This window comes from Heloderma suspectum, chromosome 2 (genome assembly GCF_057233095.1).
Source record: "Heloderma suspectum isolate Gila_16-S chromosome 2, 16-S_ref, whole genome shotgun sequence".
In the NCBI taxonomy this organism is placed as follows: Eukaryota; Metazoa; Chordata; class Lepidosauria; order Squamata; family Helodermatidae; genus Heloderma; species Heloderma suspectum.
The window spans coordinates 350,431,004-350,456,775 of NC_139459.1; the positions used below are offsets into that span (position 1 = coordinate 350,431,004).

The window sequence follows — 25,772 nt, forward strand, 5'->3', positions numbered from 1 at the left end:
TACTTCAATCATATGGAATCCTTTTGTTTCATCATTAGATGCTCCTTTTTATTTAGATCTGGCCTCAGTACAATAATGTAGCATTTTGGGATGAAGATGCAACCCAGTAACCCCAAACTGGAGGCCAAGATAGAGAAGACCTGCACAGCTACCATGTATTTCCCCTTGGTGCTCAGGTAGGTGGGCACAAAGGACACCCAAACACTGCAAAACACCAACATGCTGAAGGTGATCAGCTTGGCTTCATTGAATGTCCCAGGCAGCTTCCTGGCTTTGAAAGCCACTGTGAAACAGATGGCAGCCAGGAAGCCCATGTAGCCAAGGGCAATATAAAACATGACAGCAGACCCTTCATTACATTGCAGGATGATCTGGCCAACCTGGGAATGCATGTCGGAGTCTGGGAATGGAGGGGAGATTCCCAGCCAGAGCATACAGATGCCCACTTGAACACCGGAGCAACAAATCACCATGGAGTTTGCCAAACTCTTCCCCAGCCATTTCCTCATCCTGTTTCCTGGTTTTGTGGCTAGAAATGCCACCACCACTGTGATAGTTTTTGCCAACAAAGAAGAGACGGCAACTGAGAAGATGATGCAGAAGGCAGTTTGTCGGAGAAGGCAGGTCACCTTCTGGGGCTGACCGATGAATAGGAAGGAGGACAAGAAGGAAAGCAGGAGGGAGATGAGGAGCATGTAGGTGAGGTCGCAGTTGTTGGCTTTGACTACTGGAGTTTCTCGATATTTAATGAAGATTCCTAGAAGCAGACCAGTGGTTAGGGACAAGAGAATGGAACAGAGAGCTAGGATGATCCCCAAGGGTCCTTTGTAGGAGAGAAAGTTTATACGTTTAAGAACACATTGATCTCGGTCTTTGTTTGGATGCTGATCATCTGGACACTTGTTGCAATGATCTGCATCTGAAAAAGAGAAGAGCAGGTGCAGCATCACTAATCCTGTCTCATCCAAAGGGTAGTGCCCTGAAAATGTTTTTGGACTACAATTCCCAGCATCCCTGAGTATTGGCCATGCTAGCTGACTCTTCTAGAAACTGAAGTCCCAACAATGTGGAGATCTACTTCCTGCCCATCCTTGGTTTAAAAGATATGTTAGTTGGTAAAATCCAATATGCCATAAGACGAACATGAGACCAGGACTGGGAAAATCAGATGAATTAGGAAAGAGAATATGACAGATTTCAGTATTTTTATTTTATTTTTATTTATTTTTATTTATTTTCTATACCGCCCAATAGCCGAAGCTCTCTGGGCAGTTCACAAAAATTAAAACCAAACAACACACAATAAAACAATTTAAAATATATAGAACATTAAAACATTAATATAACAATACAACCACAATAAAATCTAGCAGCAGTGCAGGAGTCTAAAATACAGATTTAAAACAGCAAAGATAAAAAATTAGAAAGCTAAAATGCCTGGGAAAATAAAAAGGTCTTCACCTGGCGCCGAAAGGAATACAATGTAGGCGCCAGGCGAACCTCACTAGGGAGTAGGAGTGCTTGAAAGTCACTTACCTCATCTCGCAGCTTGCTTCGTGGTGGGGGGGAGGCGCTTCGCTTCTCCCCCCGAATTTCAGGCCAGGGGGGAGGCGCCTCGCCCGGCCGAAATTCAGGCCGGGGAGGAGGCGCCTCACCTCGCCCGGCCGCGAAATAAAAAGTAAAAAAACAAACAAACACCCCCGTGATAGGCTACGTGGCGATTTACGTAGCCTATCATGGCTAGATCTGCAAAGTCAGCTGTGATAGGCTACGTTAATCGTCACGTAGCCTATCACGGGTGACTTAAAAAAAAAAAGCGCGTACGCAAATGGCGGCCCCCATAGGGAGCCGCCATTCCCGTTCCTTATTTGGTCGCTGTAGTCTACGTAAATCTTTACATAGACTGCAGCGAAAATAAGGACAACGCAAATAGAGTTGCCCTTATTTTCGCTGTAGTCTATGTAATCTTTACGTAGACTACAGCAACCAAATAAGGAACGCGAATGGCGGCTCCCTATGGGGGCCACCATTAGCCGTACGCACTTTTTTTTTTAAGTCACCCGTGATAGGCTACGTGATGATTAACATAGCCTATCACGGCTGACTTTGCAGATCTAGCCATGATAGGCTACGTTAATCATCACGTAGCCTAGCACGGGGGCATGTTGTTTTTTTTACTTTTCTTGGAATGGCGGCGGCGGCAGCCGGTCGAAAGACTGTCTGCTCCCCCTGCCCCTGTCGAAGCCCTGCCGAACCACCGCTGTGACCCGCCACCGGGAGGGACATTCGGGAAAGGTAAGTCCAATCCCGGGGGGGTGCGGGGTGTGGGGGTGTGTGGAGATTTTCTCCCCGAAACTACTTCGGGGGGCCGAATACGTTGGCACTCGGCCCCCCAAAGTTTCGGCGAGAAATTATCTGACATCCCTACTAGGGAGCTTATTCCAGAGCCGGGGTGCCACAACAGAAAAAGCCCTCCTCCTAGTAGCCACCCGCCTCACTTCCTTTGGCAGGGGCTCACGGAGAAGGGCCGCTGACGATGATCTTAAGATCCAGGCAGGCACATATGGGAGGAGGCGATCCTTCAGGTAACCTGGCCCCAAGCCGTTAAGGGCTTTAAATGTTAACACTAGCACTTTGAATCAGGCCCGGAAATGGACTGGCAGCCAGTGCAGCTGGAAAAGTACTGGCGTAATATGAACTCGCAGGCCAGTCCCTGTTAATAATTTTGCTGCCCTATTTTGGACCAGCTGAAGTTTCCGGACCGTTTTCAAAGGCAGCCCCACGTATAACGCATTGCAGTAATCCAGACGAGAAGTTCTCACAGCATGGATAACTGTAGCTAGGCTATCTCTGTCCAGATAAGGGCATAGTTGGTATACCAGCCTAAGCTGATAGAAAGTGCTCTGGGGGGAGTGCAACCCCCTCCAGAACACGTTGAATATCACCTAGCCAGGCAGACGCACCACCCGCTAACAGTACCTCCGTCTTGTCTGGATTGAGTTTCAGTTTATTGGCGCTCATCCAGGCCATTACCGTTCCCAGGCACTGATTCAGAACAGCCACTGCCTCACCTGGTTTTGATGAGAAAGAGAGGTAGAGCTGGGTGTCATCCGCATATTGATGGCACCTCAGCCCACACCTCCGGATAACCTCCCCCAGCGGTTTCATGTAGATATTAAACAGCATGGGGGATAAAATAGAGCCCTGTGGAACCCCATGGCACAATTGCCATGGCACAGAGCAATAATCCCCCAGCACCACCTTCTGGAATCGGCCATCCAAGTTGGAGCGGAACCACTGTAGTGCAGTGCCTCCAACTCCTAACCCAGACAACCTATCCAGAAGGATACCATGGTCGATGGTATCGAAAGCCGCTGAGAGGTCCAGGAGAATCAACAGGGTCGCACTCCCCCTGTCCCTCTCCCGGCAGAGGTCATCCCACAGGGCGACCAAGGCAGTTTACGTTCCAAAACCAGGCCTGAAGCCCGATTGAAATGGATCTAGATAATACATTTCATTCAAGAGTGCCTGGAGCTGTCCTACAACCACCATTCAAGCACCTTGCCCAGGAAGGGGATGTTGGCCACTGGCCTATAATTGTTAACATCCTCTGGGTCCAGGTTAGGCTTTTTCAGGAGTGGTCTAATTACCACCTCTTTTAAAGCAGCAGGCACCACTCCCTCTCTCAAGGAGGAATTTACAACCTCCTGGACCCAGCCAGACAACCCCTCCTTGTTTGATTTAATAAGCCATGAAGGGCAAGGGTCAAGCACACAAGTGGTCAATCGGACTTGGCCAAGCACCTTGTCCGCATCCTCAGGCCTCAGTAACTGAAACTCATCCAATAAAACTGGACCAGACGGTGCTCTGAACGCCTCTACCAATGGAACTGCATTAATGGTAGTGTCCAATTCATGACGAATCTGAGCGACTTTATCCTCAAAGTGCCGCGCAAACTTGTCACAGCGTGCTACCGAGGGTTCCACCATCTCTCTCCCTGGCCCAGAATGTAACAAGCTGTGAACCACTTGGAAAAGCTCCACTGGACGACACTGAGAAGATGCAATGCTGGTGGAAAGGAACTGTCTCTTTGCCACCCTCACCGCCACAGAGTAGACTCGATAGTGGGCTCTTAGCTGTGTTCGGTCAGACTCAGCACGAGTTTTCCTTCACCTGCGTTCTAGCCGTCTTCCCCCTTGCTTCATTGCCCTCAGCTCAAGTGTATACCAAGGAGCTGGCCGGGCTCTGCTCAGAGGGAGAGGGCGCTTGGGCACGATCATGTCAACCACCCGAGTCATCTCTGCATTCCACAGAGCCACCTGGGCTTCGACAGGAGCACCAGCCATACCAGCAGGAAAATCCCGCAGAGCCCTCTGGAATCCATCGGAATCCATTAATCTCTGGGGGCAGACCATTTTAATAGGTCCCCCACCCTTGCAGAGGGTCCCCCACCCTTGAAGAGGGGAAAGGCCGCCAGAAGTCTAAACCTCAGCAGGAAGTGATCTGACCATTACAAAGGGACAGATGTTAATTCCTCCACTTTCAGATCACCATCCTCCTGCCCAGTCGAGAAAACCAGATCAAGCGTGTGTCCTTTTATATGCATTGGGCTGATGACATGTTGGGACAGCCCCATGGTTGTCATGGTGGCCATGAAGTCCTGAGCCGCCCCAGATACAGCGGCCTCGGCATGGAAGTTGAGATCCCCCAGGACCATCATCCTAGGGGTCCTCAACACCAAGTCCGAGACCACCTCCGTCAGCTCAGGCAGGGAGTCTGATGGGCGGCGGGGTGGGCGGTACACCAACAGAATCCCTAATCTGTCCCGGGTACCCAACTAGGGGTGGACGAAAGTCACTTACCTGTCGTCGAAGGCCGTTCGCAGTGGGGGGGAGCGCTTCGCTGCTCCCCCTGCGAAGTTCAGGCCGGGGGGGAGGCTTCCCGCCTCGCCCGGCCAAAAGTCAGGCCGGGGGGGAGGCTTCCCGCCTCGCCCGGCCGAAATTCAGGCTGGGGAGGAGGCGCCTCGCCTCACCCGGCCGCGAACGCGAAAGTAAAAAAAAAAAAAGCCCCCTGATAGGCTACGTGACGATTCACGTAGCCTATCACGGCTAGATCTGCAAAGTCAGCCGTGATAGGCTACGTGAATCGTCACGTAGCCTATCACGGGTGACTTAAAAAAAAAAAGCGCGTATGCGAATGGCAGCCCCCATAGGGAGCAGCCATTCGCTTTCCTTATTTAGTCGCTGTAGTCTACGTAAATGTTTATGTAGACTACGGCGAAAATAAGGGCAACGCAAATAGAGTTGCCCTGATTTTCACCGTAGTCTACGTAAACATTTACGTAGACTACAGCGACCAAATAAGGAACGGGAATGGCGGCTCCCTATGGGGGCCGCCATTATCCGTACACTCTTTTTTTTTTAAAGTCACCCGTGATAGGCTACGTGACGATTCACGTAGCCTATCACGGCTGACTTTGCAAATCTAGCCGTGATAGGCTACGTGAATCGTCACGTAGCCTATCAGGGGGCGTTTTTTTTTTTCTTTCATAGCAATGGCTGCGGCGGCAGCCGGTCGAAAGACCAGCTGCCGCTCCCGCCTCGCTCGAACACCCGCCAAACCGCCGGCCGGACCAGCCACCGGGAGGGACATTCGGTGAAGGTAAGTCCCGTCCCGGGGGGGGGGTGCGGGGTGCGGGGGGGTGCGGAGGATTTCTCCACGAAACTTGTTCGGGGGGCCGAACACATTGGCGCTCGGCCCCCCGAAGTTTCGGGGAGAAATTCTCCGCCATCCCTATACCCAACACAAGGTACAAACACTCAAGATCTGCACTTGAATGAGCAGGAAGCCTGGAGAGGGAGATTGAATTCCTATAGACCACGGCAACCCCCCCTCCCCGACCCTCAAGTCGGTGTTGGTGCTGCACCGTGTACCCAGGAGGGCACAACTGGGAGAGAGTGACCCCTCCCAGTTCTCCCATCCAGGTCTCAGTAATACATGCCAGGTCAGCCCCCTCATCCACAATCAAATCATGGATGAGGGAGATTCTATTTTGGGCCGACCTGGCATTCAGCAGCAGCACCACCAGACCTGAGGGCAGACTGGTAAGGCTGCCAGGAACCATCAGGTTGGGGGAAGAACCAGAAGAGGGGACAGCTGTAAGGTGTCTAGCCCCTCTTCTCCTCAGCTGGCCTGTTAATCCCCCAATGCCATACCTCCCCCTGCCCATGACCACAGTTATGGTAGCACCTCCCCGACCCCCTGAGTTGCCCAATAGTCCTCCCAGGCACATATTAAAATGTTAGGGTATAAAATGCACAATAGTTTAAAAGAATATAAAAGATTAGAGATAAAAGAGAATAGCAGCTAAGAAGGAGCAGATAAAGTCCACGTTTGCCCCTTTCCCCTTGTCTTTAAAGCTGCTGCCCTCCGCTGCTGCTATTTGCTGCTGGTATTGTGGCTGCTGGTGTCTCTGGAGAGGCAGGTGGGTAGGTCTTCAGATCCTACGCGACTCCAAGTGCGATGCTAAGTGTGCACTTAGCGTCGCACTTGGCGTGACGCCGAGGCGCTGCCTCTGGCAGCTCCGCCTTAAGTACCTGTGGGCGGGGGCAGAAGCAGGCTCAGGATCCACCCGGTGCAGCTGCATATCCAGGTTAGGTCTGCTGGTATCTTGTAATCAAGATGGCTATATGGTGGCTTCCACATTTCCCTGATTCATTGTAAGCTGCTCTGGGAGCCTTTTTTTTCTTCTTGCTGATGAGGAGGATCAAAATAGTTTGATTAAACAATAATAAATGCTCACATACCTCCTACAGATACTAAGGCAGGCTGGCTCTGCATACCAGCTGCTTATAGTAAAGCTGGAGATGACTGTTGCCTTCAGGTCCAGGTTGTGAGCTTCTCAGAGCTACCTGGTTGGCCCCTTTGGGAACAGATGCTGGACTTGATGGTCCATTGGTGTCAACCAACATGGCTCTCCTTGTTTTCAGTGACTGGAAAAATGCTTTGAATGGAGAAGGCTATAAGGTCAGCCCAGTGCATCACCAATGAAAAAGAATCCCATAAAGAAGATCCAGGAAAGGCCCTTGCCTGAGATATTGGATTCTATGCCAGTCAAAGTCATTCTCTGGGTGAGTGGCTCCTGTGTCCTGTAATGTGGCCAGTTGCCTGCTCTGGATGGGGTTACCCTCCCCTTGAAGAAGCAGCTGTGTAGTCTGAAAGTGCGCATTGAACTAGCACTGTCAATGAAGGCACAGTTGTCTTCAGTGGCTAGGTGTGCCTAAAACCAGCTCTGGAAGGTAAGAGAGTTATGGCAACTCTTGGAAAGGGGTAGCTTGACCATAGTGTTCCATGCTTTGGTATCCACAAAACTGGATTACTACAGTGAGCTTCATGTGGGGCTGCACTTAAGGTTTCTTTGGAAGCAGGCTGCTTTCCCCCCGGTACTCCAGTACTTCAGGATATTTCTTTCAACTCCCTTTGTTAAATTAGTTAGTGAACACATTAATCAGTAACTATATGAACAGCCAGAAAGGAACCAGTGCCTTCAACAACCCACCCTAAAACATGTCAGTGCATATGTGCCCTATTCCCAAAGAACAGCTCTTTGCTTTGGAATCTCCTACCTTCCTGAGTAGAGATTGTTCCTTCTGAACATGGGGCACAAGCATAGCAGCAAATGGGCTCTCCTTCTTTAATCATCTTGGCAAATCCAGGTTGACAATTCTCAGTACATCTAGAAAATGGCACAGTCTATCCAAGGAGATAAGAAGCATCCCCCCAAAATTAGTTAGTCTGGAAGTTATATTTAAGTTGGTTGAAACTGGTTGTATAGATGGAAAAAGCATAAAAGGAAAATTTGGTCTGTTAGTTAAACATTATACCAGAATAAAGATAAAAATTAAGGAGGGTGAAGAGGTGATTAAATTCAGAAAACTGAAAACTGGGGCATAGTCCAATACTTCCACCTGAGGAGGGAAAGAAAGACAAAGGAGAGAGATCTTGCAGAGAGATTTTATCTCAGTGGTGGAGTCCATATTGGCCATGCAGAAAGTCTCATGTTCAAGACCAGGCATTTCCAATCAAAAATATCATGTAGCAGATGATGTTAAATATCTTTCCCTGAAGTCTGAGAACATCACTGCCAGTCAGAACAGACAATAATAGGATGGATTGACCAACAGTATGGTAGCTTGGTATGGTCCAGTGTCCATAGCAGCACTCAGAAAAACTGAGTTTTTCTGAATGCTGAGATGGAGCCAGAACTCGTTTCGTTTCAGTCAGTTGAGGCTGGTGCCTCCTACAAACATTGGGAGAGTTGTGGGGAGCAGGGACGCCGTAGTCAAAGCCAGGGGGCTATCAGAGATAGAGCAGTCTTTTGAATCATTAAAGCCAGCAACCCAAATCTACAGGAATGGGAAACTGAAGCATATGAACGTTAAGATAATGAGTGCTAAGTAAGTGGGTGGGTGGGTGGGTAGGTGGGGATTCCCATATCCACACAAAAGCACACCTTCAGAATCGTGTTCTCTTGATTTAGCAACAACTCCCATTGCACAGAGATTGAAGTGACTTTAAAATCAAAGATGCAAAACAGTGGGGTGGGAGAAGGACACAGTCACAGAAAATGAGGAGAAGGAGGAGGATTAAATTCTCAGATCATCCCTAATCCACCTTTCTGTATGTTGCAACAACAACAGAAACAATCCACACAAAAATATTACTTTGGTTTCAACCCAGATTCCCCTGTTCCAACAGTGATTCCCATTGCACAGAGGATTAAGTATGAGAAAGCATACCTGCAAAGATGAGAGTGTGGGGTCGTGGGGTTGTAAAATAATGAAGTATTATAGGGTGGATATAACAAAAACAATTGCAAAGTACACTCAAGACAGCCGGGGCGGGGGGAGAGAAGCTTAAATCTCTCTCTCTCTCTCTCTCTCTCACACACACACACACACACACACACACACACACAGAGCCACCACATTCACACAGGACACTGATGCCTTAAATCAATGTTGGGTCCAGGACCTACACAGGAGACGCAAACATTGCCATACAACAGCATACACGATAGGAGGCAGGGGATCGATCCCTTCACTATCCTGCTTTCCTAGTCTCTCCTCTATGTTCTGTGCAATGTGTGTTTCGTGATGGCCATGCTCACCAGTACAGGGATTTTGTGAATGGGCACCCCCCTCATGGGTGCCATATTTTGACAACACCCACAACAGTTTGGGACATTTCAAATATTCCCTGAAAGAGTTAGAGGTAGGGATGTATGGAAGTCACTTACCTTTCCGCAGATTATGCTGATGGTGCGGGGGGAGGCGTTCCGTCCCTCCCCCAGGAATCCTCAACGGGGGGGAGGCAATCCGTTCCTCCCCCCCGGAATCCTCCGTGGCCGGCTGTGCTCCGCGGCAGCTCCGCGGAGCAGCCAGCCAGGCCCAGCCAGGCCAGAGCCGTCCGCAGCCGGATTTCCAGCCGCGGAGGGTTCTGGGGGAAAAAAAACAAACCGCGTACGCAAATGGCGGTGGCTACGGCCGCCGCCATTTGCGTCCCTTATTTTTGCTGTCTTAATCTACATAAATATTTACATAGGCTAAAACAGCGAATCAAAAAGGGACGCAAATAGCGCCAGCTACGCTATTTGCGTTCCCCTTTATTTTCGCCGTCATAGTCTATGTAAATATTTACGTAGACTAAGATGGCCAAAAATAAGGAACGCAAATGGCGGCGGCTGTAGCCGCTGCCATTTGCGTACGCGGTTTGTTTGTTTTCCCCCCAGATCATTTTTTTTTTAACCCAGCCATGATAGGCTACATAAATCTTTACGTAGCCTATCACGTTTTTTTTTTTTTTTTTTAACCCAGCCATGATAGGCTACGTAAATCTTTACATAGCCTATCGCGTCATTTTTTGTTTTTTACAAGATAAATGGCGGCGGCGGCAGCCGGTCAGAAGACCAGCCACCACCGCCGAAGCCGCCACCACCCGGACGATCCGCCCCAGGTAAGTCTCGTACCCGGGGGGGATCCGCGGGGGGGGTGGGGGGTGGCAGGCCATTCCACCACAGAGTTCAGGGGGCCGAATGCACTGGCATTCAGCCTCACCGAGACCCGTGGTGGAATTCTCTGACATCCCTAGTTAGAGGAACGCTGGCCTAGCATACTTCACAGCAGGACTCCAAGGGTTCCACATGCTCATGCTAAACCTTTTCTATTCATAGTCACTATGTTATTTCAGTATAAATTAATGGATTTGGAAATCACACATTATTTAAGCATTATGTACAATAGCTAATGAACTGTTAGAGCTTAAGGCTGCAATACTATGCCGACGTACCTGGGAGTAAGCTCCACTGAACTTAATGACCAAATATTATTGAACTCAATGGGACATACTTTGCCTTAGACCTGTATAGGATTGTGTGGGAAGAGACATTAAAAGGCATCAATGGAAACAAATAGCTTTTCCCACCTGGTTCAACAACTTGGGCCATCCAATGGCCTTCTGATCAATGGTGAACTTGATCTCAGAGGAGGCCTGTTTCTCTATACTCCCAACTTCCACTCTAGCAGTGGATTTGTTGGGAAACACCACCCAGTTCACAATATAAAAGTCGGATGCCAGTTCCCCATTCTCATCCAAATAAGCTCCATCCATGGAACTATTGTAAAGCTGGAAAATTCTCAGGAAAGGGTGAAGCTGGAATGACATGGGAAAAACACACATTTGGTAAAGAGGAAATTTTGTTGTACCTCTTGGCTCTGCATAGGTGGACCTCTAATCTGCAGCAACTCCTCCAGGCCATTCAAGTGAATGTGCATACATGGTCTTTCCCGGCCTTGCAGGTTCATGTGAGTGTCTAAATCCAACCAGATTGTGATCTCTACTAGGGATGTACAAAAGTCACTTACCTGGTCTCGCAGCTTGCTTCGCGGTGGGGGGGAGGCGCTTCGCTTCTCCCCCCGAAGTTCAGGCCGGGGAGGGAGGGTTCCCGCCTCGCCCGGCCAAAATTCAGGCCAGGGGGGAGGCTTCCCGCCTCGCCCGGCCGAAATTCAGGCCGGGAAGAAGCTCCCCGTCTCCCCAGCAGCGAACTTCAAAAGAAAAGTAAAAAAAAAAAGCCCCCTGATAGGCTACGTAATGATTTACGTAGCCTATCATGGCTAGATCTGCAAAGTCAGCTGTGATAGGCTACGTTAATCGTCACGTAGCCTATCACAGGTGACTTTAAAAAAAAAAGCGCGTACGCAAATGGCGGCCCCCATAGGGAGCCGCCATTCGCGTTCCTTATTTGGTCCCTATAGTCTATGTAAAGATTTACGTAGACTACGGCAAAAATAAGGGCAACGCTATTTGCGGAGAATTTCTCCCCGAAACTTCGGAGGACCAAATGCGTTGGCACTTGGCCCCCCGAAGTTTTGGGGAGAAATTCTCCCCCATCCTTAATCTCTACATGACAAATACACAATTTTCCCACCACTCCCAGGTCACCATCATCCCATTATACAAAACTGAAAAACAGAGGGATCTCTCTCTCTCTCTCTCTCTGTGCGTTGTGTATGTGTTCAGTATCAGGGCAGAGTAAGAGGCTCACTGCAGACGGCCACCCTGGGGCCCATCATGTCCTTTAGATGGCTGTAGGGGTGTACAAACCCCACTCACCAATATGCTGGGGGGTGTCCACTGGGGGAGGAGGCGATCCATCCCTCCCCCCCCCGGAATCCTCCCTGGCTGGCTCCACTCCACGGCAAGGCTGCGGAACTGCTGGCCAGGGCCAGCCACAGCCAGACTTCTAACCACTGCCGGGCTAAGGCCGCAAATGGCGGCTGGCATAGCGGCCGCCATTTGTGTCCCTGTCTTAGGACGCAATAGGCTATGTATTTACGTAGCCTATCGCGGCAAAGAGCAGGGACACAAATGACGCCTGCTGTGCCATTTGCATCCCTGCTCTTTTCATGATAGGCTACATAAATAGTTATGTAGCCTATCATGAAATTCATGGTGAGAGTGGTGTAGTGGTGAGAGTGACGGACTGGGAGCCGGGAGATCCGGGTTCTAGTCCCCACTTGGCCATGGAAGCTCACTGGGTGACTTTGGGCCAGTCACAGACTCTCAGCCCAACCTACCTCACAGGGTTGTTGTTGTGAGGATACAACGGTGAGGAGGAGGATAATGTAAGCCGCCTTGAGTTCCTTGCGAGAGGGAGAAAGGCGGGGTATAAATGCAATAAATAAATAAATAAATAAATCATGGCCTATGGCAGGGACACAAATGGTGGCCACTACACCAGCTGCCATTTGCATCTGCAGACGGGGCAGCGGATGGCTGGGGCAGCTGAGGACAGACTGGACGGCCAAAGACCAGAGGGGATTCCATCCAGGGGGGAGGATTCCATGGGGTTTGGTAGGTAGTCCATTCCACCACAGACTCCGGGGGGGGCAGATTCTAAAGAATCCAGTCTCATTGGAGTCTGTGGTGGATTTCTCCGCCATCCCTAGATGGCTGTGCCTGTGCAGATCAGAGAATATCATCATTTGACGTGGCAGCATCATGATTTTATGTGATTGTGTGACAACACCCCTGCCCTGCACTGTTCACTAATCATTCTTGGTGGAATGTGAGTTGTTTCTAGAAGAAGAGAATGTGGGTACAAAATAGTGCTTTTGTGTGGCTGTGATTTCCCCACCCCTTATTTAGCATATACAGCCTTATCTTGCATGTACAGTTCTTCCTTTCTGTGATATGGGTTGCTGGCTGTTGGGGATACAAAGATGGTTCCACCTCCCATGACCCATTGGTTCCACCTCTGCTGATCTGTCCTCTGCCTCCCCCCCCCCGGCCAAATTAGCCACCAGCCTCCACTGGATACATCTATGAAGACCTAAATCGGTCCAAACACGGCAACCTCTCCATGAATGTTGAAGTAAAACAATGACCTTAAGACACTCCAACACCACATCTGATACCACCCCAGCTAGCCCAGATTGGCAGATCACTGAGTAGTGGTCTGTGTGATACAGCCATGGAATCCCTGCTTACTCCTGGACACCTTTTCAAAATAAAAGCTGAAAACAAGAATGATTTCTGACTGAGGCACCCAACATACCACAGTATGTCCACTGCCACATCCTTGCGCACAGCTGAGTTCAAATCTCCACTATGTTTTTACTATGAAGCTCACTAGCTTAACCTAACTTACAGGACTGTTGTGAGGACAAAAAAAAAAATGGGTCTGAGTTCCTTGGAGGAAAGTTGAGGGATAAATGCAGGTGAAGGCAACATCTGTGAAGGAAAAGGAATACCTGCCATGACTGTGCCCTTTGAAGTGCCTGCTTCTCTCCACCCACCATCCTCAAACCATTCAGTCGAGATGAGAATGCAGCATGTAAGGTCTGTGCCACAGCCTGGATAGAAGTGTAAATAATGTAGGAATCTTGAGACAGGATCTTTTCAATCACATCCTGGGGCAAGTTCTCCCAGTTCTCCTTTTCTCTACATCTTTTCCAGGCTTTCACAGACAACATCTCCCTTGAATATAAACAATGAAATACTGTCTCCCCAAACTGCTCGATAGCAATGAAAAATGAGTCCAAATTGCCATGTTGTATCCTTCTGGCTTTTTTGATTACGAAGGACAATGAAACATGGGTGTTCTGGAGATCAGCCATTTTGGACAACAAGTTTACACTGAGGTCCTGCAGAGCTGTTGCAATCAAAACTTTCCCCACAGTTGATTTTGTGATCTGTTCAACTCTATGAATGATTAATACTAGAGTTATTATGATCTGAGAGTCCACTGGAAAAACAACTACATTGACCCGAGTGTCCATAAAATAGGAAATTATGCTGAACTTCATTTTTCTCTTATCCAGCACTGGGATGCTTGCTGAGAAGGCAATGCAAATTCCATTTTTAATGAGGACAGGTGGAAAGGTTATCATGAACCTTTCTCCATGGTCATTGCCTGGAGCCAGGAGACTGATCCAAGTCCATCTGAAATGCAGGAGCAGTTTGACAATCCCCAGGTAAGGAGGTTCTGGTTTGGGGACCATCCGGTATACAAATGGGATGTTGTGTCTGTCCTTGGGAACTTGACTGACAAACCCATAACTGACCTAGGAAAGAGAGAGAGGGGTGTTTTTAAAAAATAATAATATGCATTTCCATACTTTAATCTATTGGGCTAAAGTGAATTTCTTTGGGAAATAAACACTGATACATTAAATTTCCCCATTTCAACCAGCTGCAAAATGGGTTGAAATGAGAAGATGGTTTCAATTGGATTTTTGGAGCATTTCAAAAAGCTCGATAAATGCTTATTCTGCCACCCCTTCCCATTTCACAGAAGGTAAAATGATCTGGCTCAGAGAAAACTAACTTGGCCTACAAATGTACAAGGCAGGCACAGATGGAGTCTGTATGCCAAGTCACATTTTTGCTCCTCAAAGCAAACAAATGGAATTGGTGATGGTTAGAGAAACACATAAAAAGGCAGAACTGCAGTTTCCACACCCTCCACACCAGTCTAGGCAAACCACACCTACATCTGCTGCTGAGATTTGAGGTAGCTTTGCTTGACAGAGGAAAAGTAGGGAAGTACGAAAGTCACTTACCTTTTCACGGATGTGATTTGCGGAATCCTTGACGGGGGGGAGGCGATCCAGTCCTTCCCCCCAGAATCCTACCTGGCCGGCTCCACTCCATGGCGGCTCCGTGGAGCAGCCAGCCAGGGCTGTCCACAGCCAGAGTTCCGGGCACGGACAGGCTGCTGCGGACACAAAAGGCGGCCGCCATAGCGGCCGCCATTTGCATTCAGCCAGGCTGCCATGATAGGCTACGTAAGTATTTACGTAGCCTATCATGGCAGGCCAAAAAACCCCCACACCAGTGTATGCAAATGGTGGTGGCTACGGCGGCCGCCATTTGCTTTCCCTATTTTTCACTGTTTTATCTTACGTAAATATTTACATAGGCTGTTATGGTGGGGGGAAAAAAGGGAACGCAAATAGCATAGTGGACGCTACTTGTGTTCCCCTTTTTTTCCCACCGTAATAGCCAACGTAAATATTTATGTAAGATAAAAACAGCGAAAAATAGAGAACTTAAATGGCGACAACCGTAGCCACCACCATTTGCATACACATTGTTTCTTTTTTTGCTTGCCATGATAGGCTATGTAAATACTTCCGTAGCCTATCACGGCCTCCGCAGGGACACAGAAGGCATCACTGCATTAGCCGTGATAGGTTATGTAAGTATTTACGTAACCTATCACGGCTATGATCAGGAAGTGAATGGTGGCTGCAGGGCGACCGCCATTCACAAGTCAGCGCCGATGATAGCAGGTAAGTGCACCATTTCACGGGCCTTTCATGGGTTGGGGACTCAGTTCTGTATGCCTTTCGTGGGGTGGAGGGGTGGGGGCTTCGTTCCGCCATGGATTTCAGGGGGCCAAATGCACTGGCATTCGGCCTCACCGAGATCCGTGGCGGAATTCTCCGCCATCCCTAAGGAAAAGGTCTTGGGGCTGTGGTGAACAGCTTGATGAAAATGCTGATCCAGTATGTGTCTGCTGTGAAAAAGGAACATTCTCTGTTTTCCATAATTAGAAAATGTTACTGTAAATAGAACACCCAATATCATAATGTGCTACTGAAAATTTATGGTGGGTGCCTAACCTAAAAAATTATATTGTAGTGTTGGAAAGGGTGCAGAAAAGGGCAACTGAATGGGCTGGAGTAAGTCGTCTGTGAGGATAGATTATAACATCTGGGGCTGTTTTGCTGTATTGCCCCTGCAGTAGGCCTCTTAATTTAGAGGTGCCAAGATAGTGATAAATCACATCCAGGTTTAGTTGCAAAGAGTACTTTATTGAGTACAATCAGCACACAGATGTTCCCAATGGTTGGATCAGACAGCTTCTCTGAACCCAGAGCCATGGGGTAAAATGGGTTTTATACCATACATGTTAGCAGTGATGCAGCATGACAACAGCAAGCATTATTTAGCATTCATCTACAACTTTCCCAGCATAGACACCTGCAACTTTAAGGCAAACAAGCTTCACTTCCCAGGGACATCCTGATAAGACATTCCAGCTTGTTAGTATGGAATGTGCTGAGGCCGCACTATTGACCTTTGACTCATCCTGGTAAATCAAGAGGCCTGTTAGGGAAAACAGCAGCCAACTGAGTCAAAGTCAGAGAGCATTATGGATCATCTAAGTAGGGATGGTGGAGAAATCTGCCACAGATTCCAATGATGCCGGAATCTAAAGACTCCCCCCGGAGTCCGTGGCAGAACGGACTACCCCCCGCCACCCCGTGAAATCCCCCTGGGACAGACCCTACCTGGCTGTGGGTGCTGCTCCAGGTTGTCATCTTCATTCTGCAGCCATCTGCTGCCAGGCTGTGGAACAAAATGGCATCCGGCATAGCAGATGCCATTTGCGTTCCTGCCCTTGGCCACGATTGGCTATGTAAATATTTACGTAGCCTATCACGAAAAGAGCAGGGACGCAAATGGCGTAGCAGGTGCCATTTTTGTCCCTGCTCTTTGCCATGATAAGCTACATAAATATATATGTAGCCTATCACGGCCTAACGCAGGGACGCAAATGGTGGCCGCTATGCCATTTGCATCCCTGGTCTTTGCTGTGATAGGCTATGTAAATATATATGTAGCCTTTCACAGCCTAACACAGGGACACAAATGGCAGCTGCTATTCCGGCCGCCATTTGCAGCTGCAGCAGCCCGGCAGTGGATGGCAGTCTGGCTGCGGATGGGCCCTGCTGGCGGCTCTGCATACTCACTGCAGAGTGGAGCCGGCTGCGCAGGATTCTGGGGTCATGGACGGATCACATCCCCCCCCTGCAGACACCCCCACCTGGAATGGTGAGTGGGGTTTGTACACCCCTACATCTAAAACCCTCTAAAACTACTGATAGCTCGGTTCAGGCCTGAGGAGTTACATTCCACCACTCCAGCTGATTAAAGGGCAATTAAATCTGCATGTCACAATCTCTTCTTACCCAGAGAGCCGGATCTTCTTTGCCCTGCCGTTTGATCACCAGGGGGTTGATATCTACTTGAATGTATAAAGCAGCCAATAACAGTCAGAATTATTGCAACCACCCATTTCCCCCCTCCCCCGATTCCTTGAAACTAGTCTGAAATCGGGTCAAAGAGTGACTCCCCATATAGGTGACGCATCTTCTCACTTTGTGCATACAAAGCCCTGACACTGTGATTTATCACACTTTCCTTGTCCTGGAATATACAGGCAACATTGCTGCTGCAGCATGGCACAAACACCGCCCTGGGCCACTGTAATCATGTCTAAGGCCAAACAGTTCTGCAAAACAGCAGTCCTCATGCTTGTCATCTCCATCCCAATGGTAGGGATGTACGAAAGTCACTTACCTTTTTGACGGGATGATTCGCGGTGGGGGGAAGGCGCTCTACACCTCCCCCCGAAATCCTGATCCGGCCAGCTCTGCTCTGCAGAGATTCCACAGAGCCGCCAGCCGGGGCTGCCCGTAGCCGGACATCCGGCCGCTGGGCAGCCTTCCGGAAAAAAAACAACCCGAGTATGCAAATGGCGGCGGCTATGGCCACCGCCATTTGCGTTCCCTTTTTTTTTTGCTGTTTTAGCCTACATAAATATTTATGTAAGCTATTATGGAGGAAAAAAGGGGAACACAAATAGTGTAGTGGGCGCCATTTGCGTTCCTCTTTTTCCCGCCGTTTTAGCCTACATAAATATTTACGTAAGCTATTATGGCGGGGAAAAAAGGAACGCAAATAGCACCCACTGCACTATTTGCGTTCCCCTTTTTTCACCGTAATAGCTTACGTAAATATTTATGTAGGCTAAAACAGCGGGAAAAAAGGGAATGCAAATGGCGGCCACCGTAACCGCCGCCATTTGCGTATGCGGTTTTTTGTTTTTGCTTGCTGTGATAGGCTACGTAAGTATTTATGTAGCCTATCATGGCAAAGGCAGCTAAACAAATGGCGTGGTGGCCGCCATTTTGGTCCGCAGTAGCCAGCTGAGAGACCAGCTGCCGCTGCTGCTGCTGCCGGAGCCGCCGCCAGAGCTCCCGCTGCCGGAACATCCGCCCCAGGTAAGCGGGGGGATTCCGTGGGGGGGGTGAGGGGTGGGAGGCCGTTCCGACATGGGTGTTGGGGGGCCAAATGCCAGTGCATTCGGCCTCACTGAAATCCATGGTGGAATTCTCCACCATCCCTACTCAACGGCTTCTAGTGCCTCAGCAGTGTTGTTCATCACCCTTCCAAAAATGTTCACTTTGTACATTATTGTGGTTACTCCACCCCCAGGTAATAAGCTCCAGGCATAATCAGCTGGACTGAAGGGGTCTTGTTGCCATTTCACCCTCCAAGCTCTGTAATTACCTACTGCAGGGCTCTGCAAGGTATTCACAAACCCATAGGGACCCCACAGCAGTCCCAGGGAGCATCTTCCAATCCACCCTGGGACCAACCACGGCCATGCTTTTTCTTTTCAGGGCAGCCCAGTTAATGCCAGGTAATGCGCTCATTCCCATTTTGTGCATACCCATCCATGGGCATTGTCACCAGGGCATGCATGTATGGTCTGGCACCCGCTACTGAACCCCACTTGTTGTTGAAAGCATGGTGCTACTCTGTTGTGTCTCATTTGTTCCCAACACACTAATGGCCATGTTGGGGCATACACCTTTAAGGGGGTAAGCCATCCTACCATGTAGTTGCTCAAACCCCTCTCTGATCCTCATGGATTAGTTTGCCTTCTGTGTGTTAACTCTGAAGGCTCTGTCCATGGGTCGCACTAACATCAAAACTACTGGGAACCACACTCAGTGTCATTTGGGGTTGCAACTGACAGTAAAGACGTTTGCAAATAACATGTAGTATTTAAGAAATCATAAAATGCACACAACAAACTTTTATGGACATGTGACACTATGACTGGAAAACACTTCTTGCATGGTGAGGCATGATGGAGCAGATCCAGCAATCGTATTGCTCCTCCGGCTGGGCCCATCAAGATCAGAGGAAGGGCATGCTCACACATGCAAAGAATTCTAGGCCACCACTTTCGCATCGGCAACTCCACGGTGCATGAGTTCTGGAAGAGGGAAGTCCAAAAGTCATAGATCGAACCCAGCCTGCCATACGCTGAGCTGACTACAAACACAGACGCACAATCCACAGCAACGAGTGTTCAAGTCTATGAAAAGCCCTACAGTACTTTCATGGCAAGTCTTTAACAGTCCAAAGTTCCCGACTGGGCGCAGCGTACGCAAATGGCGGCAGCTATGGCGGCCGCCATTTGCGTTCGCTATTTTTAGCCATTCTAGCCTACATAAATATTTACGTAGGCTAGAATGGCGAAAAATAGCAAACACAAATGGCGGCCGCTGTAGCCGCCGCCATTTGCGTACGCGTTTTGTTTTGTTTTTTACTTTGCTGTGATAGGCTACGTAAATATTTACGTAGCCTATCATGGTTAAGTACAAGGACGCAAATGGTGGCGGCTACGACAGCTGTCATTTGTGTCCCTGCAGGCTGCCCAGCGGCTGGATGTCCAGCTGCAGGCTGCGGGAGCCGGGCAGTGGCTCCGCGGCTTGGCCGCGGAGCAGACCTGGCCAGGCAGGATTCTGGGGGGGAGGGATGAAGCACCACCCCCCCATTGAGGATTCCAGGGGGAGGGACGGAGCACCTCCCCCCCCCAGCGGAAACAGAATGGAACGGAAGGTAAGTGTTCCGTCCATCCCTAGTTTCCAGCAAAGGCTCCATGCGTCTGCGTCAGGTTAACAGAGAAAATGTGTCTGTACATCCCTTCCATATCCTTTGACAGACAAGGGCCTTTAGCCTTTCAGCAAAGCTTCTGTCTAAACAGAGCAGCACTGCTCAGCTCTCCAGCAGTGACGCTTCAACCTGGGCAACTTTTCACAAATCCCACTCTGCCTCTGTCAGGTTCACACAGACATCTTCCAGCCTCCCTTCCTGCCAAGGCTAGACCAGCAGCAGACAGGGAGTTTGGTGACTCCCCCTGGCTCCGCTCTGAGAACACTAACAGAGATAAGCTCACACAGACTCTGACATTCTAAAAACTGAATACGCTTAAGCCTTTCCAGGCTACTTCTAATCAAATCATGGCTATAACTTACAAGGCCTCACTGCATTACTGAAGCTGGGCCTTGACATTATTTTTGCTAGGGATGGCGGAGAATTTCTCCCTGAAACTTCAGGGGGCCGAGCGCCAACGTGTTCGGCCCCACGAACACATTTTGGGGAGAAATTCTCCGCCCCCCGCCCCCCCCCCGGGACGGGACTTACCTTTGCCGAATGTCCCTCCCGGTGGCGGGTCCGGCCGGAGGTTCGGTGGGTGTTCGTGCGGGGCGGGAGCGGCAGCCGGTCTTTCGACCGGCTGCCGCTGCCACCATTGCAATAAAAGAAAAAAAAAATGCCCCCTGATAGGCTACGTGATGATTAACGTAGCCTATCATGGCTAGATCTGCAAAGTCAGCCGTGATAGGCTACGTTAATCGTCACGTAGCCTATCACGGGTGACTTAAAAAAAAAAAAAAAGCACGTACGGGTAATGGCGGCCCCCATAGGGAGCCGCCATTCCCGTTCCTTATTTGGTCGCTGTAGTCTACGTAAAGATTTACGTAGACTACGGCGACCAAATAAGGAATGCGAATGGCGGCTCCCTATGGGGGCCGCCATTTGTGTACGCGCTTTTTTTTTTTTTAAGTCACCCGTGATAGGCTACGTGACGATTAACATAGCCTATCATGGCTGACTTTGCAGATCTAGCCGTGATAGGCTACGTTAATCATCACGTAGCCTATCAGGGGGCGTTTAAAAAAAAAAAAAACAACTTTTGAGTTCGCGGCCGGGTGAGGCGGGAAGCCTCCTCCCCGGCCTGAATTTTGGCCGGGCAAGGCGGGAAGCCTCCCCCCTGGCCTGAATGTTGGCCGGGCGAGGCGGGAAGCCTCCCCCCCCAGCCTGAACTTCGCGGGGGGAGCAGCGAAGCGCCTCTCCCCCACCGCGAACAAGCTTCGAGGACAGGTAAGTGACTTTCGTCCACCCCTAATTTTTGCTCTCATAGTGCCTCTTTACTCTAAAAATGTACTCCCCTCCCCTCACACTTTCTCAGTGTGGTTGCTCGGAGATCGCTGAGGGGAAGTGACTGTCTAAACTAGGGAGCTTGCAAAGACATTGCCAGTGCTTCTGAGCTTTCAATGGGTCTCCTTGGAAATCTAAATCTAAGCTATTTCACACATTAAAAACAACAAAACCATCTCTTTTGCAAGGAGAAAAGCAGAGATCTATATCGGCTCTCATTCTTAAAGCTGTTCAGGTGGCTTTACACACTATAATCGGCTATGATCCCCTCCCCTTTGCAAAAGTAAACTTACAGTTAAAGGGCAGTTCTGAACTGCCAGGCTCTTAACAGCCAGGGAACAATTGTACTTTTAATGCTTCTCAAACGAGGACCAAGAAAACTGAGGCTTGAGTGAGGGGAAAACTCTTGCGGCTATCCATCACTAAATAGGCTAGCCAGGGATTCACAACATGGCACCCCCCTTCTTCTCCCTCTCCCTCAACTTGGCACACAGAAACAAAGTGCCCAAACTCAGGATGCTGCAGGGAGATGGGGGTCGCCTCATACTTGCATTCTTCATGCAGCCCTCCATCTTCTTTGGGAGGCAGCAGGAAGATTTGCAGGACTTGAAAGTGGAGCTTCACAGTTCGTTTGTATTTGTAAATCCCAGGTTTGACACAAGACACGGTGAGGTACAGGGCAACCAAATCTCTGCCTTGTCAGGGGCAACAAATGACTCAGGAAAAGCTTTTTTCCGCTGGGGTCTCAAACAGGAAAACAGTCTTCGTTTTGCAGTTGTAACATAATTCACAGCATCAGCCAGACAGCTATGCAGATCTCGCTGTTTTTTTGAGGACAGCTATTACAATAGTTTCTTTTCTTCTCAAACAGGTTAGGTCTCCCAGCTTACACGGTTTGTTGTAGCTTGCAGGAGCATTGTAGTAGCGTTTTTGGCTTGCCAGGAATACGCTGTGCAGTTTCTTGATCTCTTCAGTGCACCGAACACACTCAGGCAGTCCAACACTGGACACCCAAATCCATGAGATTTCTTTATTGCAGGGAATCCCATGGCAAAAGCTTATTGGTTACACTGCTCAGAAATCATATAGCTGATGCTCAGCAGCTACAGGCTCTATGAAAGTCTAGAATGGTGCAAAGCTAAACACTGTTACCTTGACTGAGATCTTCAGCATGGTTGCTCTGCTTCATTCTGCTTTGGGACCGTCCTCTGGTGTGCTTTCCACTGTAAGAGGGGTCTAGCCCATGCCCTTGATGCTGCTTCTTCATCTTCATCCTGTTCCTCGACCTCATCTCCCAGGTCTTCATCTTCCATTTCCACTTCTTAGGGATTTCATCCCGATCAGGTGAGGTGATGATGTTGCACACTGCAGCAGTCTTTGGGCAATTCTTCTGAGCTCAGCGTATCAGTCTAATGGCTAAATCTTCAGCCTCACACTCCCATGCCTCATTGGAGGCCAGACTGTCTTTCAACATTTCTCTAATTAACATCTTCAAATCTTGTTCTTTCTCCAGCTCGTCCTTGAGCTTTTCTGCTTCCTCTCTCCATTCCAACTCCTTCTGCCTGACAGTTTGCAATGCTGTTAGCACAAGCCATGACAGAGCTCCTGCACTCTGCACCTCCTTAGCTGACCACTTTTCCAGCTGCAGAGATTTGAACGCAGTTTCCAGAGCCACTGGCATGCAGTCCTTCTTGACCTCTGGGCATGCTCCCAGTCCGCTCAGGACGGCCGATGGCTTTGCGACCGGACTCCACAGCTCCAACTATGGACAGCCTGGGAGTCAGTTTAACATGCCAACGAATGCATCCCCCTTCCCTTTGAATCTGAACATAGCAATATTCTTGGCACCCTGCTTGCTGTGCCAATTGTATGTTCCTGCAGTAAGCCTCTTCATTTAGAGGTGCGAAGATAGTGATAAATCACATCCAGGTTTACTTACAAGGAGTACTTTACTGAGTACAATCAGCACACAAGTGTACCCAATGGTTGGATCAGACAGCTTCTCTGAACCCAGAGCCATGGGGTAAAATGGGTTTCATACCATACATGTTAGCAGTGAGGCAGCATGACAACAGCAAGCATTATTTAGCATTCATCTACAACTTTCCCAGCATAGACACCTGCAGCTTTAGGGCAAACAAGCTTCACTTCCCAAGCACATCCTGATAAGACACTCCAGCTCATCAGTATGGAATGTGCTGAGGCTGCACTATCGACTTTTGACTCATCCTGGTTAATCAAGAGGCCTGTTAGGGAAAACAGCAGCCAACTGAACCAAAGTCAGAGAGCATTATGGATCATCTAAGCCCCTCTAAAACTACTGATAGCTTGGTTCAGGCCCAAGGCCTTACATATGCCTAGAATAAAAGGTGTTTATAGAGTGAGGTGAGAGGGGTGTAAAAAGTTATGCATGTTGTGGAGGAAATGGATAGGGAGAAAAATTGTCCCATATTGCTGAAACTGAGGGTCATGCCATGAAGCCGAATGCTGGGAGATTCAGGACAGATTAAAGAAACTACTTTTTCACACAATGTACTTTTACTATGGATGTCACTACCACAAGATGTTGTGTTGGTCAGGAGCTTAGATGGATTTAAAAGGGGATTAAATGAATTAATGGCTGATAACTTATCAATGGCTACTAATCATGACATCTAGTTATGACTAGGGATGCTGGAGAAATATGAGACCGACTAAAATGAGCTTAGATTTCTAAGAATCCATCCTGCGGAATCTGCTGCAGAGCAACCCCCCTCAGGCCACATGGAGTCCATGGACGTTCGGATGATTTTTTTTAACTTTCTCAAAATTTACACATATATATTCACAGGAAAATGTTGAATGGAATGGGGGACAATACGCAAAATGTTATGTACTGAGGTAAATTATGTAAATACTTATGTAAATGCTTACGTAATTATTTGCAGATTTTTCTGCATGACAAAACAAAAATAATCCACATTTGTCTGTGGGCAGACGATGGAGCAAAAGGTACCTGGCAATCTGCGAAACACATAAGGAGCAAATTTTACACTGTCCGTACATCCCTAGTTATGACCTCCAGTAGTGAGGCAGGCTGCTTGTGCATATGTGTTGCTTGGGAATATGAGCGCAGAGTGTTGTGATCACAACTTTCTTGTCAGCTTCCCACAGACAGCTGGTTGGCCTGGACTGGAAAGGCCTTTTCTGGACTAGATAGGCCTTTGCTGTGATTCAGCATAGCTGTCCTGTTTTTCTCATCGGTGGATATCATAGGGCTAACCTCAAAATGTCAAGGCTACTTTTGCACAATGTCCAAATGTGTTCAATCCTTTCTGAAGCAGCAACTATCCCTGCAAAACTCATCTATATCTGCCAAGGAATAAACCAATTCTGGCAGTTCCCATTTGATAGAAAGAAATACCAAAAGTCACAGAGAGAGAGAGAGAGAGAGAGAGAGAGACGAGGAGCACAGAAAATCCTGCACCAATTTTTCTCGCACTTGACAGGCATAAACATCTCCTGAGGTGCTATTATGTCTACAAATATCCATGATAGTCAGTGGGAGCAGGAAGCCTCAGATTCCCCAGCCTGGATGAGGATTCTGTAATTACTCATAGCAGACTGGCTCCAAATCAGTCCAAACAGAATGGGGCCAGCTTTGTCAGTGATGAATGCCTTCATTTTGTAACCCTCCCATGTTTCCCTAACTCTTCTCGTTTTTATTATTTTTGAACTACATGATATATGTTAAGTAAAAAACAGTCCAAATAGCTGCAGAATGACTTTGGAGTGCTACTGTTAGGAGCCCTCCATCTGGAAGCACCCTTAGTTCGGATTCAACCCATTATCAAACACTGAAAGCTCACTGCACTCATTGTACTGTTTCAAACTCCCCTGTGCAGAGGTGACAGGGGAACAAAAGAAATAAGGATAGTAAAACCTCTTTCAAACCATGTTGAGTTCTTTTGAAGGTACTGCCTATCTCCCAAACTTAAAACCCAAAATGCCACCATCTGGGTTCCTCCGGCAAAGCAGAAGCAGATGCAGCCTACATCCCTCGCCCCCATTCACATACCTGGGGGATCTTGTAGATGTCCAGCAGGGTTGAAATCTTGGTGGAGATTTCGGAGTCGGCCCCTTCAAGGACCGCCAGCAGGTTATCCTGTCTTCCACAGCTGAAGTTTGGAACACTTTGCTCCCCAACAGACAGCAGGTCTACCATGGCCTCGTAAGTCATTCTTCCACTGAAATAGTTCTCATACACATTGTATCCCAGGGTGACATTGGGCAAGAGCCTCAGATTCTGGTTGATTTCATGAATGGCAAACAAGAAGGGCAGGACGGACCTGTACCTCATTTCTCTCATACTGTAACAAATACAGATGTCATCAGATTTGTAACCTTTATTCCTTTAAAACATTTAACAATTCTTACATGATTTAGGCAATAGGAATCTCTACTTTTTACTCTTGGAACTAGATTCCTGATAACACCAATGGGAACTTCCCTTCCAATGCAGAGGGCCTTATTGGGGGGGGGGGAGTATAGTTTCTGTTAGGACCATGACAGAGAGGGTAATGTTTGCACTCTCCCTCCCTCTCCCTTTGGAGTCATGTACCAACTAGTCTCCCTTCCCTGGCATT

At 48.7% G+C, this 25,772-nt stretch overlaps 1 protein-coding gene across 1 annotated transcript; it reads right to left on the bottom strand.

Moving 5' to 3' along the window:
* Nucleotides 1-8: 8 nt before the first annotated feature.
* LOC146355487 (vomeronasal type-2 receptor 26-like) lies at nt 9-22,453 on the bottom strand. The gene is made up of 2 exons (XM_084829901.1): nt 22,300-22,453; nt 9-979 (listed from the first exon to the last, which is right to left on the bottom strand). Exons 1-2 carry the CDS (start codon nt 22,451-22,453, stop codon nt 9-11), a joined length of 1,125 nt encoding a protein of 374 aa, XP_084686027.1.
* Between the last annotated feature and the right edge of the window lie 3,319 nt (nt 22,454-25,772).

Excerpts from the sequence above, each read along its gene's own strand:
- LOC146355487 (XM_084829901.1), bottom strand. The coding sequence starts at position 22,453 with ATGAAGACCTGGGAGATGAGGTCGAGGAACAGGATGAAGATGAAGAAG. Across the intron at positions 980-22,299 it reads TGCTGAAGATCTCAGTCAAG|GGCACTACCCTTTGGATGAG; the intron begins GTAACAGTGTTT and ends AAACATTTTCAG.